Here is a 12,824-nt window from a genome sequence, read left to right on the forward strand (position 1 = left end):
CTCTATTTAATATAGAGTGGTAAATCAATGGAATAGGTTAGATACACATGACAAAATAATCAGTGATTACAGTAATCTACTATTTGATAAACTCAAAGACTGCAGTTTCTGGGACAAGAATTTAGTATTTGACAAAAATTGCTTAAAGTAGCATGTCAAACTCAGCATATACCCATTTCACCCCATACCAAAATAAAAGGTCAAAATGGATACATGATTTAGGTGTAAAGGGTGATACTATAAGCTTCCCGACTTATTATCTTTGGAGAAGGGAGGAATTTATAGTCAAAGAAGAACTAGAAAACATCATAAAATGCAAAATGGATAACTTTAATTACATTAAAAAGTTTTTGCACAAACAAAACCAATGCAGCCAAGATGAGAAGGGAGACAGGAAGGAGAAATTTTTTTAGTCAGTATTTTTGATAAAAGGTCTCATTTATATAAAGAACTGAGTCATTTCCCAATTACCACCAAATGATCAAAGAATATGAACAATTTTCAGATGAAGAAATGAAAACCCTTTATAGTCACATGAAAAAATGCTCTAAATCACTATTAGAGAAATACAATTAAAACAACTCTGAGGTACTCTTGTCACACCTATCAGATTGGCTAAGATGAGAAGAAAATAATAAATGTTGCAGAGGATGTGGGAAACTGGGACACTAATGCATTGTTGGTGGAGTTGGAATTCTCAGTTCTGGAAAGTAATTTGGAACTATGCCCAAAGGACTATCAAACTGAAGACTCTTTGATTCAGCAGTGTCATAACTGGCTCTATATCCCAAAGAAATCATAAAAGAGGGAAAAGGAACTACATGTACAAAAATGTTTGCAGCAGTGGACAGCAAAGAATTGGAAAAGGAGTAGATACCCATCAGTTTGGGGAATGACTGAATTAAGTTTTAGTTTATGAAATTAATGTAATATTATTGTTCGATAAAAAATGCTAAATAGGTCGATTTTAGAAAGACCTGGAAAAGACCTACATGAACTGATACTGAGTAAAACAAGTAAAATCAGGAAAACATATACATAGGAACAAGATTACGATGATCATAGATTTGGTTCATGTCAGATTTCGGTGATCTAAGGCAATCTCAATACACTTTGAATAGAAAATGCCGTCTGCATCCAGGAGAGTGAATGTAAATCAACACATGCTATGTTCACTTTTTTCCTTTTGTTTTTCCCTGATTTTTCTCTCCCAATATGATTCATGTGGAAATAAAAAAATGTATAGGTATAACTAAAAAAAAAAAAATGTTGTTTTACATGTAACTGGGGAAAAAATTATCTCTCTTTCTTAAAAAGACCAAGACAAATTAGATCTGCCTTTTCTCATTTACACAGTAGCTTTGACTAACAATCTACTCAAAACATTTTTCTATTTCCTGCTCTATCTCTGTCAGATATTTTCAAGATCCTGCTGAAATGGTTTGCATAAAGCCTTTCCTGGTTACCTCAGTCCTTGATCTCTTCTCTGAGACATTTCTACGTAGACTATATTGTTATTTTTGAGCTTTTTTCCTCCTCATCAAACAAGTCAGGTGGATTGGCCCATGATAAACTTCTCTAACACAATATCATATATGCAGTAGCTGTTCAACATCTGGTGAATGAGAGAAAGTTCATAGGGGCCATTAGTTGGCTTTGTGGATAGAATGATGGGCTTGGAGTCAGAAAGACTGAGTTCAAATCTCATCTTCCTGAATTTAAATCTGGCCTCAGATCCTGTGCAATCCCTTAGGCCTATTTGCCTCAGGTTTCTCATTTGTAAAACGAGCTGGAGGAGAAAATGGCAAACCATTTCAGTATGTCTGCCAAGAAAGGTCCCACCGAGGTCAAAGAGTCAGACACCATGGAACAAAAACAACAAAGAATACATTAGAATTGATGTCTTTTCTGAGAACTGAGTATAGCTCTTTTCAGGTCAGTTAATGGGGAACCAATAGTTAAGAGATAGGAATTTCTGGCAAAAGGAAGATTGAGGGGAATCAAAATGCAACAGAAACTTGTTAACAGCATATAAATTGGTCATTTATGAAAAGCTTAATGTTGTCTGCCTCTGCATAAGGGTGTGTGACTGCTTTGGAAATCACTGATCTACTACTCCATTGTAGTGAGATTCATTTGTCAATAAATGCTATTTTAAGCAGCTTTATTTCTACTTATTGTTTCAGTTTCCAATGGTAAATTTAAAAACTTGGCAGTCAACCTTTAAGCTATGCATGTATATTAGTTATAAAACTGTTATATGAACTAAATTATAAAATTGTCCTGCATTAATGAAACTAGAATGATTATACTGTAGCCAAATGAATGTTATGCATCTCAGTTTATGTTCTAATCTCATCATCAAATCTTTATCATATTCAATATATGCCTCACTTAAAATTTCCCGTCATTTTCAGCAATCACTGAATATGACAAAAAAGAATAAAACAACTTTATGTTTTGAAAAGTCTCATCTACTGGAAAAACAGTAGCTTCTAATCTAACATTAATTCATGAATTACCAATTTGGTGGGTTTATTTCCAGAACAAAAAATGTTAAGCAAATATAGTGAAGTACAGTATTTCTTGACACTGCTCAAAATTCTATGACTTCCTAAGACAGACGAAGCCAGATGCTAAGATTTTAAATAAAATTTTATTTGTCTTAAGGTAATGATACTTGAAAAAGAAAAATGCACACCTTTCTTTTCTTCATCAGTAAGGCATATTAATTACTGTTTCCACATATCCTTTCTACCAAATATTAAGAAATAAGCCTGGTCCATTCTTTCAATACAGTTCACATTGCTGGTTTCCTTCAAGAAGTCTCACCCAATCACCTTTACATGAGCCTGTGGGGGGAAAAATAGCCAAGCAATTACACAGAGAAGCTGCAAAATGAATAATAAAGATTTCTTACAGAAACATAACCACTGAAGAGTTTGCTGTAAAAGAAAAGGAAATATCAAAAGCTTTCAATTTCTTTACTGGTTTTATTTCTAACTTGTTATGTAGTTCCTAGCAATTTATCCAAGGGATGTAAGCTTTATATTTCAGGACAAAGAATTAGTATAAGCCTAATATCATTGATTGCATCATGAAATTATAGGAAAGGTTTTTTTTTTTTTTTTTAACTGTATGGGATTGAAAAGTCATATCATGTAAAAAACTAGATAACAATTCTAGAATAATTAAGAGTGACTCATTAGAATTGTTACACAAATGACATTTTTTCTGCTGATATACAAGCCCTTAAATATATCTATTAAAGTTTTTGAAAATACAGGTTTTTATTAGCATTGAGTGAAGGCTTAAAAAGTACCTGGCTAGCAAGACATTATTTTTAACAATACATCACAATCAAAGAAATACTAAATTTAAGGGTCCTTTAAGAAGTAAAGAACTTTTTGACTTATCTCCTCTTCCTCCACATGCCTATACCCTTGAAAAAGGATTCCAGAAAGTTAAGCGAGGATCCTAAATGACCCAGAACAAACAAAACTGAACTTCTCTTCCTGCCAGTACTTTCTTCTCACTATAATCAAGAGGTCTGAGTGGTAAAGAAAGCACTGGACGGGACTTATGAGTTAGGGAAATGATCAGAAGACTGTTACTAGAATTTAGCTAAGAGGCAATGACAGCCCGAAGCAGGAGAGACAAATGTTATGGAGGTGGGCAGCAAAGATTTGGCAACTGAATGTATATATGCAGTGATAGAGAATGAAAAGTCAGGGGTAGAGTTTTGGAAATTTTGGAACTGGGTGACAAAGGATGGTGGCCTGTATTTTCCCTCCATAGTCCCCCCCAAAAAGGGGGGGGAAGGTCAGAAAAATTGGGGATAGAGGCACCATGCTAAGTGCTTTACAAATATTATATCTAATTTGATGAAGGGGAGAGATTTGGAGGAGAGATAAGGAAATATACCTACGTCCATCCAATTAAGAGATATTCAACAGTATGCCTGGGGCTCAGAGACTAAGCAGTTGTAGGGAATCAGTGGCATAGGGATTAACAGACCCTAGGGAATAAATGAGGTCACCAAGTGAAAGAAGCATCTGATTCCAGATTCTATCCTTTCCTACACACAATATAGAGATGAAGGTCCAGCATACAGCAATTAGATAGAGGATGAGCCAGCAAAGAAGAGAAGGTGATAGAGCATTTTACACCTATCAGATTGGCTAATATGACAATGTTGAATATTGTTAAGAATATGGAAAAACTGGGACATGAATGTACTACTGGTGAAATTGTGAGCTGATCCAATCATTCTGAAAAGCAATTTGAAACTGACACAAAATTGTGCATACTCTTTGATGTAGCAATAACACTGCTAGGTCTACAGCCCAAAAGACATCCAAAGAAGGGTTAAGGACCTATTTATACACAACTATTTATACCAGCTTTTTGTGGCTAAGAACTGGAAATCAAAGAGATGCCATCAATTAGAACAGGGGTCCTCAAACTTTTTAAATAGGGAGCCAGTTCACTGTCCCTCAGACTGCTGGAGGGCCGGACTACAGTTTAAAAAAAAAAAAAAAAAAACTATGAACAAATTCCTATGCATGCTGCATATCTTATTTTGAAGTGAAGAAACAAAACGGGAACAAATACAATATTTAAAATGAAGTAAAGTTAAATCAACAAACTTACCAATATTTCAATGGGAACTATGGGCCTGCTTTTGACTAATGAGATGGTCAATGTCTGGTTCCATATTTGTCACAGCTAGTCGTAACAAGTGATGCAAGTGTGCATCCGTTAGTCTTGATCTGGTTGGAGATTTCAAATGTTTCATTCTAGAAAAGGTCTGTTCACAGAAATAAGTGCTGCCAAAGATGGTTGTCATTTTGAGTGCATGATTCCTGAGATGAGGATATGTCTCAGAGGGGAGAGATGCATAGAAATTATGAAGGCTGCTTGACTTGAATGCGTCTTTCAGAGAGTCACAATTCTGCAGTTCAGCCAATTCCATTTGGTAAATTGTATCCACATTTTCAATGTCAACAGAAAATGGGTTACGGAAAAGCTGCATATCCTGTTCATGGAGATGAAGCTCTTTAAATCTAAACTGCAACTCATTTCGCAATTTTTCCAAAGAATCCACACATGTTTTGTTTGGGAATGCAATCAGTGGTTTTTCCGCTAACAGATTTTGAGTTGTGGGGAGATGGCAGAAGTTTTCCTCCTTCACTTGTTTGATGAGGAGGCCTAATTTTACTTCAAATGCTTTGACATGTGATTGCATATCACAGATGAGCTTCCCCTTTTCTTGAAGTTGCATATTGAAATTGTTGAGTAGCTCTGTTACATCTGTCAGAAAGGCGAGGTGCCATTTCCATTCTGCATCACTGAGCTCTGGTACTTCTTTGTTTTTTGAAAGCAGAAAAGTTGTAATCTGTGGAAGTAAGTCATAGAAACGTTTCAAAACTCTCCCTCGACTCAGCCAATGGACTTCTGTGTGAACATCTCCATATTCAACATTAAGTTCAGACAGAAATTGCTGAAATTGTCTGTGATTTAGTGCATTAGCTCTCATGAAGTTAACACAAGATACCACAATTTTCATAACAGAGTCCCACTTCAGTGATTTACTACACAGTGCTTGTTGGTGGATGAGGCCGTGTATGGCTATTGGATGAGAATGGTTATGTTTGTCCATCTCTTGGTTAATGCAAGTAATTACTCCTTTCTTAGATCCCACCATGCTAGGCGCACCATCAGTTGTCACACTGACTAGTTTAGCCCAGTCCAGCTCCAAACCATTCATAGTTTGGCAAACCTTTTCATAGATATCCTCTCCTGTAGTTGCTCCTTTGATGCTTTGCAGTGCAGCAAGCTCTTCTATGACTTCAAAATAATCATTAGCCCCACGAATAAAAATTAGAAGTTGTGCAGAATCACGAACATCATTGATTTCGTTGAGTGCCAAGGAAAAATATGAAATTTTTTTTAAGGAGTTTTGCAAATGCTGATGCAGATTGTCTCCCATTTCTTTAATCCTCCGTGTAATTGTAGGGCCTGAAAGACTCACTGTACTAAATAAATCGGCCTTCTCTGGACACATCTCTTTGGCAACAGAAAGAAGGCATTCTTTAACAAATTCTCCCTCCACGAATGGTCTGCCAGTGCGTGCTATTAGTTTGGCAACTTGAAAACTTGCTCGCAGTGATGAAATATTTACCTGCTTCTGCTTCTGCTTCTGCTTCACAAAAGTATTTTGATGAATTGTCAATGTATTTTTCAGTTTTAATATTTTATCTTTTCTCACTTCTCCAACCAAACAATCATATTTATCTTTATGTTGAGTTTCATAGTGTCGACGCAAATTATATTCTTTGAACACAGACACAATATTCTGGCATATCAGACATACAGCTCTTTCCTTGTGCTGCATGAAAAAGTAATTATAAGTCCACTGTTCTTTGAATATCCTACACTCCGAGTCAATTTTTCTTTTTCTTGACATCATTATTTCCTAGGGATTCCAAATTGCTATTAGTAAAATACCAATACATATGTATACAGCGCTACAAAAACAATATACCAGCAATAACTTTGCCCACACAGAGACATACAGACTGCAATGCCCAACTTCCTCCAAGCTGCCTCTGCGCTTGGATGCTTCCATTTCCGGCACTCTCTCTCCCGCTCTTTGCAATCCCGCTTCCGACTTTCACTGCTGCAGTGAGTTCCCCCTGCAGCGACCATGACATACGCAGCATGCACTGTACATCCCCCACGCTTGTCTGTTGTGGTGGCTGCCATTACTGTACAAGGCTGTGGGCTGTCAGTTCTCTGTCTTCTGCATCTCTCTCCCTTCCCCACACCACACACGCTGCCCTGGGAACTCACCTCACCTCAGTATCGCCTCACACTCTGTCTCCGCTGCCTCAGCCCAGTGCCGGAAGTGTGCGTTGCTAAGGTGAGTTTAGTTCGAATGTCACTTCCGGTCTGATTTTGCCATAACCCGGCGGGCTGCATAAATGTCCTCAGCGGGCCATAGTTCGAGGACCCCTGCATTAGAGAATGGTAAAACAAATTGTGGTGTATGATTGCAATGGAATATTATTGTGCTGAGGGGCAGCTAGGTGGCTCAGTGGATAGAGCACTAACCCTGAAATCAGGAGGACGCAAGTTCAAATCTGGTCTCAAGGTATTTGACACTTCCTAGCTGTATGACCCTAGATAAGTCACTTAACCCCAATTGCCTCAAAATAAAAATTATAATTAGAAATATTGTGCTGGAAGAAATAAGCAGGATGATTTCAGAAAAACTTGGAAAGATTTACAAGAACTGATGCACAATGAAATGAACAGAAACATGAGAACACTGTACACAGTAATAGTCAATTACCTATTTTCAGCAATACAATCATCCAAGACAACCCCAAAGGAATAATGATGAATCATACTATCTAATTCCAGAGAAATACCAGATATTTATTGAATACAGATTGAAGCGTCCTATTTTTTACTTTCTTTTGTTTTTTAACATTTTAATTAAGCCTTCTTGTACTTGTACTTTTTTGCTTACCATCTCAGGGATGAGGAAGTGAAGAAGGATAGAACTTGTAACTCAAAACTTTAAATAGAAATGTTTAGGAAAGAAAACAATGAAGGGAGCAAGCTGCTCCAGCAAGAGAAGATAGGATCAAAGGTTGATTTAAAATATTGGTTTCAATGAAGTGAAGGACCACCTCATTAACAAAAACTGGAATAAGTGAAGAAATAGTGGGATATAATGTCAAGGTTTTCAGATACAAAGAAGATGAAGTTTATGGTGAAGGGCTTCTATTTTCTCAGTAAAGCATGATGCAAGCTTCTCAGTGAGAGGAAGTTTGGAACAATCTCTGGGCAGAATATGATATAGAATTAGGGAAGAGTAAAAGTATTGCTGCTAGTGACATGATTTTCTTGCTGATAGCTCAGTTGAATGATATTAAACTAGCTCCCTTACAGAAGCAGCAGGGTAGGAGTGGAAGTAAAGGATGGTAGGAATGATACTGGGTAGGCACATGACAAAGCATGAGAAATGACACTATATTAGAACAAGAGATCTGAAAGGCAGTATAAAGTTGAATTAGTTAATTACATTTTAAAATGTGAAGGGAAGAAAGTAAAATCACAACATAAGTAAATGGTGGTCCCAGAAAGATGAAGGATAGATGAAAGACTGGATTTTTTTAAGTTTCCTAGCTGATGATTAAAATTCAATTGAGTAACATACTGATCTCTCTCAGCTACTGAGGTTTATAATCTTGGAATCACTGACATTACCTTATTTTCCATATCCACTTTGGGCATGTTGAGTTTAAGGCACTTATGAACAATCCAGGAGGAAAGCCCAATAGGGAACTGGTGATTTGTTTAGAGATATTGCTATAACAGTTATAGCCACTCCAGGAAAAAGTAAAGCCTACCTTCCTGGCCAATTCCACAATGCCACATCCCTGTAGGAGTTATGATTCCAAGTATCTAAACGGTTAGAGTCATTTTATAATGTCAGAATATGGTTAATTTCACATTTGCTGTTGGTTGATGAAGTAGGACCTTAAGTCATCTTGAAAGGCAGGGCCTGTTCTCACAACCTTTTCATTTAGGAGGCTCGTATCAGAAGAGTCAGCATGACTTCAATGACTCCACTTTCTTAGGCCTCCAGGAGACTCAAATCCTGAATCAAAGCATTTTTTCCTTTGGAAGGTCAGAATATTAAGATCAGAATAGATCAACTCTCTTACTTTCAGAAATTCAAGTTCAGATTGGAATCTTTGAAGTCTCTGGATACTTACTTCATTCCAATTAATAGCTGCTGAATGAATGCACTACATCCAAGTAGCAGATGAACTCATTATCTGAGAATAAGCCCCCAGACAGCAGTTATTTCCTCTGTTGGCTAGAAGTGAAAAGTCCTGGAAAGAATAAAACAATTTACTGGACATAAAAACTTTTATCAATTTTGTTAAGTTCAGTCTAATCTCCCTTGGATTTGTGCTGGTTTGTTGCTTTTATTTAAATTATTTCCTAAAACTTTATCAGCTACTCTCTTATTTCTCCCCCTCCTGGCCAAATGAAGCAATACTAACACAAGAATAACTTCCTAGTTTTCAGCTTCCAATCAACTTTTATTTGCTTAATTCTACATCAAAAACGAGTTTTTGTGGTTTCCTTTGTTCACATTGCCAAAACCTAATAATAAGGCTTTTCTCAAAGGCAAATTGGTCTTTCTCCAAGAGTTTTATAAGTTCAAAAGGGGCTAGTGACACAAAAAACTTAAGGGGTCAACGCCAAGCAACATGTCCAACAGGAAAACACCAGTCCCCTAAGAATTTTCAAATTATGTATTTTTGAAGAACAAGAAATGACATCCCGAATAACCACATTCGATATAGTGCAGTCCTCAAAATGTTTCACAGGTAAATCTATCATTTTGAGCACCTACAAATAAAAACTATCTGGCGCCCCAGCCATTCCCCTAATTCCTTCCCCTAAAGTCCTTGCCTCTGGACTTTGGGATATAAGTCTCAAAATATAAGACTAATCTACCATTAAAAAAAATTTCTTTCCTTATTAAAAAACAAAATTCAAGATTTAATAAAGAAGGAGAAAGAAACATTAAGTCATGTTGAGAGAATCTCATATGAGATAGACTTGGAAAAATGTAAGGTTAGTAATTTTCAATCTTATAAGACTGTATATAAATGACAAAACTGTCAAATCTTTTTGATTGCTATCTTAACCTTCAACTTCACACTAACCAAAAAATATTAGAAACAAAGTGTCAAACGTTAAGTAATTTCTGTTCACTCTACAGTTTATCGGTTTACAAGTACTAAATCATCATAAAATCAGAATGATCTCCTTTTCCTATGTAACTTGCATTAACTTTTAGAAGCCTATGTAGAGAATAGCTATTGAGTTCAAAAAGTAACAGAAGCTTAAAACTTTTCCAAGAAATAAAATTTAAACTCGTTATCTCGTAGAAAAGACAAAAGTTACAAAAAAACTTTGCTCTAGCTCAACATTACTTTTCACTCAAAACCTAAATAGCCATGATGGCATCTCATGAGGTTGAGTTTTTCTTTTAAGGAAAAGGGAAAATTCGGAGCTACTACCCATTTACAACTGTCTTTTTTTTTTTTTTTTTAATTTATTTTTATTTACTTAACATTTTCCCCCAATTATATTCAAAACAATTTTTTTTTCATTTGTACGACTTTCAATGAAATAAATAAGCATATTTTCTTTGCATGCTTAAAGCCCTACTTTGTATACAATATTTTCTATTATTCTTCCCATGTACCAAATACTAAATTTTTTTATTTTAATGCCATATTTACTAGATTTTTTTTTTTTATCCTTCTCGGTCTATTACAGAAAATCTAAATCTAATCTAAATAGGAGATTTGCCTATAACTTAAGAGGAATCAGGGGCTATCTAGCTATTAAATTAATTCTACCCTTACTAAGTGCAACTTTGGATGGCTCCTTATTTACTAAATGAAGGTGAGACTATTATAATGATAATAATATGAAATAGGTCCAAATTGGTGTGAATAATTCCCTGATGCAACTTGAATTTACACTGTATACTTCCAATAGGCTAAAATAACTACAATTTAAATCATTCTAATTGAATTTGATTTAGGTTATCTCACTTCCAGCCTACATGTACTAATTCCTTGTTCCTAAATTTCAAAATGTAAAGAGTTAAAAATACATATTTTTAAAAATGAAATCCTTGCTTGATGAAGTTATCTTAGGTGCTTGCCTACAGTAGAGATGAAGACAGTCTTTTTAATCCTAAACAAAGTGGAGCTCAAGATATAGAAGGTTGAAAATAGACTCTGGCAAAAGAAGTAAAGAACTACCCATAAATTTTTTTTAATTTTATAACTTGTAAACGTTATACATTTGTAAACGAGCCAGAGATTCTGATGTGCCATTTAAAGACATGTGTAAAACATAAAAGCCATCTGACTTTTAAAAGAAACTCATACCCTGAATATAAACAACAAAAAACATTGTGTTCACTATCAGGAAAAAAAGTCTCTTCATTAATAAATAAAACAGAAATCAGATACACGGTAAGAAATGCTATAAATATAATTTTAACTCTTAAGAGCTATATCCCCAGAATGGAATCTGAAGCTTTCTAAAGTATTGCAAGGACTAAAGCGTATTTCAAGAGTGACTCAAAATTTTGAGTTTCTTTTTAGAAGAGATTAATAGAACTGTACATATTATACAGGGCATTACAACCTTTCCCCACTCGGCCCCTTCCTGCTTTTTCCAAGTCTTGCAACTTGTGCTCTTCTTCCACACCTAAAGCAGCTTTGCCCACCTCTCTTTGCATTGGAAATCCCCAAGCCTGGAATACTGTCCCCTCATTTCTTAGCTTACTCCAAGATTTAGTTCCAGTCCCATTGTCCGCAGGCCTTTCCAGGTTCAGTGCCCAACCCGCATCCTATTTCCTTCCCTCCACTCCGCCTATACTTAGGATGCACAGTTCTTTTACGTGTTATTAGGAGGTAAAGCTTCTTGAGGGCAGGGACTCTAGGCATCTGTACCCCCAAAACTAAGCACAGTGCCTACCTCATAACGAATTATGGCTACTGCCGGAATTCCACATTTCTTTCTAGGTCATCTAGTGGGAAAGAACACCACATTTTGGGTCGGAGATAACGGGTTCAAATTTCAGTTCTGCTCTTTGCTCCCTGTTGTGATGTTGGTCAAATCAAAATCCCTGCCGGCCCTCAGTAGCTTGGGTTGGAGTAGTTAACAGTTCTTTCTAGCTGATTCTAGGAAAATGGATAGGCCCGTCACGGGGTATAGAGTACCCTCCAGCCGCACTGAAAGGGCTCAACTTCCCCGGGAGAGCACCCAAATCTCTCCCTTCCCTCCAGGAAATAGCGAACTAAGGTCGGGGCCAGCCCCGCTCAGTGCTTACTACTAACCCCTGACTAACCCTCCGACCCCGCTCGCGTTCCCCGCCTGCCTGGCCTTCTCCGGACGTCCAACAAAGAAGCAACGGAAAACCGTCCGAAATAGAGACAACTCCTTAAGACGTTCCACGCAACCGCCAACGATTTCGAACTACAGGATAGGAAGATCCTATTTCCGGTGGAAGCGGTGCTAGCCCCAGAGAGGAAGTCCCGCCCCAGAGAGGAAGTCCCACCCTACGCTTTGGTGAGCGTGATGACGTGGACCCCGTTAGAAGCCGCCTACAGAAGGCGTGTCTTTGAGTTGGAATTAGTTTTAGAGCAGACCTTTCCTCCTTCGTTCATTCAAAAGGTCCAGCCAAGTTTAAAGGAGTTAAGCGGAGTGAGGAGAAGGGGAAGTGCAGTTTAGGTACTCTGAAAGGCGCCTTGGCGCAGCGAAACTTGCAGTCCTAGGACCTGAGTTCGAATTCCGTGTCGCTGTCTCAAGCGGCTCTGGGAAGCCGGGAACCGGGGTCTAGTGTGGAGAGCCTTTCATCCACCACCTGGCCGTCGGTGCAGTACCCAAGCTGACGGCGTAGGAGCTTAGATCTTGAGCCGGGAGCAGGCGCGAGATGGTAAATGTTTGACATCACCTCTCTTTGGGGGAAAAAATGTCCCCTTGACAGTTTTAAGTTTAATCTGTATCATTAACATCTTCTCCATTGATTTCTTAAAGTCTAGACAGTCAATAAAACAAAAAACCAGGCTCCTGATGGGTAGTATTTGCCGATTTCCGAGGCGTACACACTCACCGACCATTTCACAATCAGCTTCCCGGTAGGAGCCGGTTCCAGCCCAGCCTGAAAAGAACCTTAGACCCAGACTGAGATGGAAAAAGCGCCG

At 37.4% G+C, this 12,824-nt stretch overlaps 1 protein-coding gene and 1 non-coding gene across 3 annotated transcripts; both read right to left on the minus strand.

Annotated features, from left to right (window-relative positions):
- Positions 1–309: 309 nt before the first annotated feature.
- On the minus strand, positions 310–12,122 carry LOC127551460 (general transcription factor II-I repeat domain-containing protein 2-like). 2 transcript variants are annotated; one of them, XM_051981194.1, is made up of 5 exons: positions 11,596–12,122; positions 8,793–8,912; positions 6,861–7,017; positions 4,654–6,478; positions 310–2,852 (listed from the first exon to the last, which is right to left on the minus strand). In XM_051981194.1, the coding sequence occupies exon 4, from the start codon at positions 6,470–6,472 to the stop codon at positions 4,661–4,663; it is 1,812 nt and encodes a 603-aa protein (XP_051837154.1). In that variant the 5' UTR covers positions 6,473–6,478; positions 6,861–7,017; positions 8,793–8,912; positions 11,596–12,122; the 3' UTR covers positions 310–2,852; positions 4,654–4,660. The 2 variants fall into 2 exon arrangements, with proteins under 2 accessions (XP_051837154.1, XP_051837153.1); XM_051981193.1 differs by having other exon boundaries at positions 6,856–7,017; positions 8,793–12,122.
- Positions 8,530–8,662, minus strand: LOC127552670 (small Cajal body-specific RNA 15). Its single transcript, XR_007951525.1, has one exon. It is a non-coding gene; the product is annotated as a small Cajal body-specific RNA 15 (non-coding RNA).
- Positions 12,123–12,824: the final 702 nt, after the last annotated feature.

Source organism: Antechinus flavipes, chromosome 2 (genome assembly GCF_016432865.1).
Source record: "Antechinus flavipes isolate AdamAnt ecotype Samford, QLD, Australia chromosome 2, AdamAnt_v2, whole genome shotgun sequence".
In the NCBI taxonomy this organism is placed as follows: domain Eukaryota; kingdom Metazoa; phylum Chordata; class Mammalia; order Dasyuromorphia; family Dasyuridae; genus Antechinus; species Antechinus flavipes.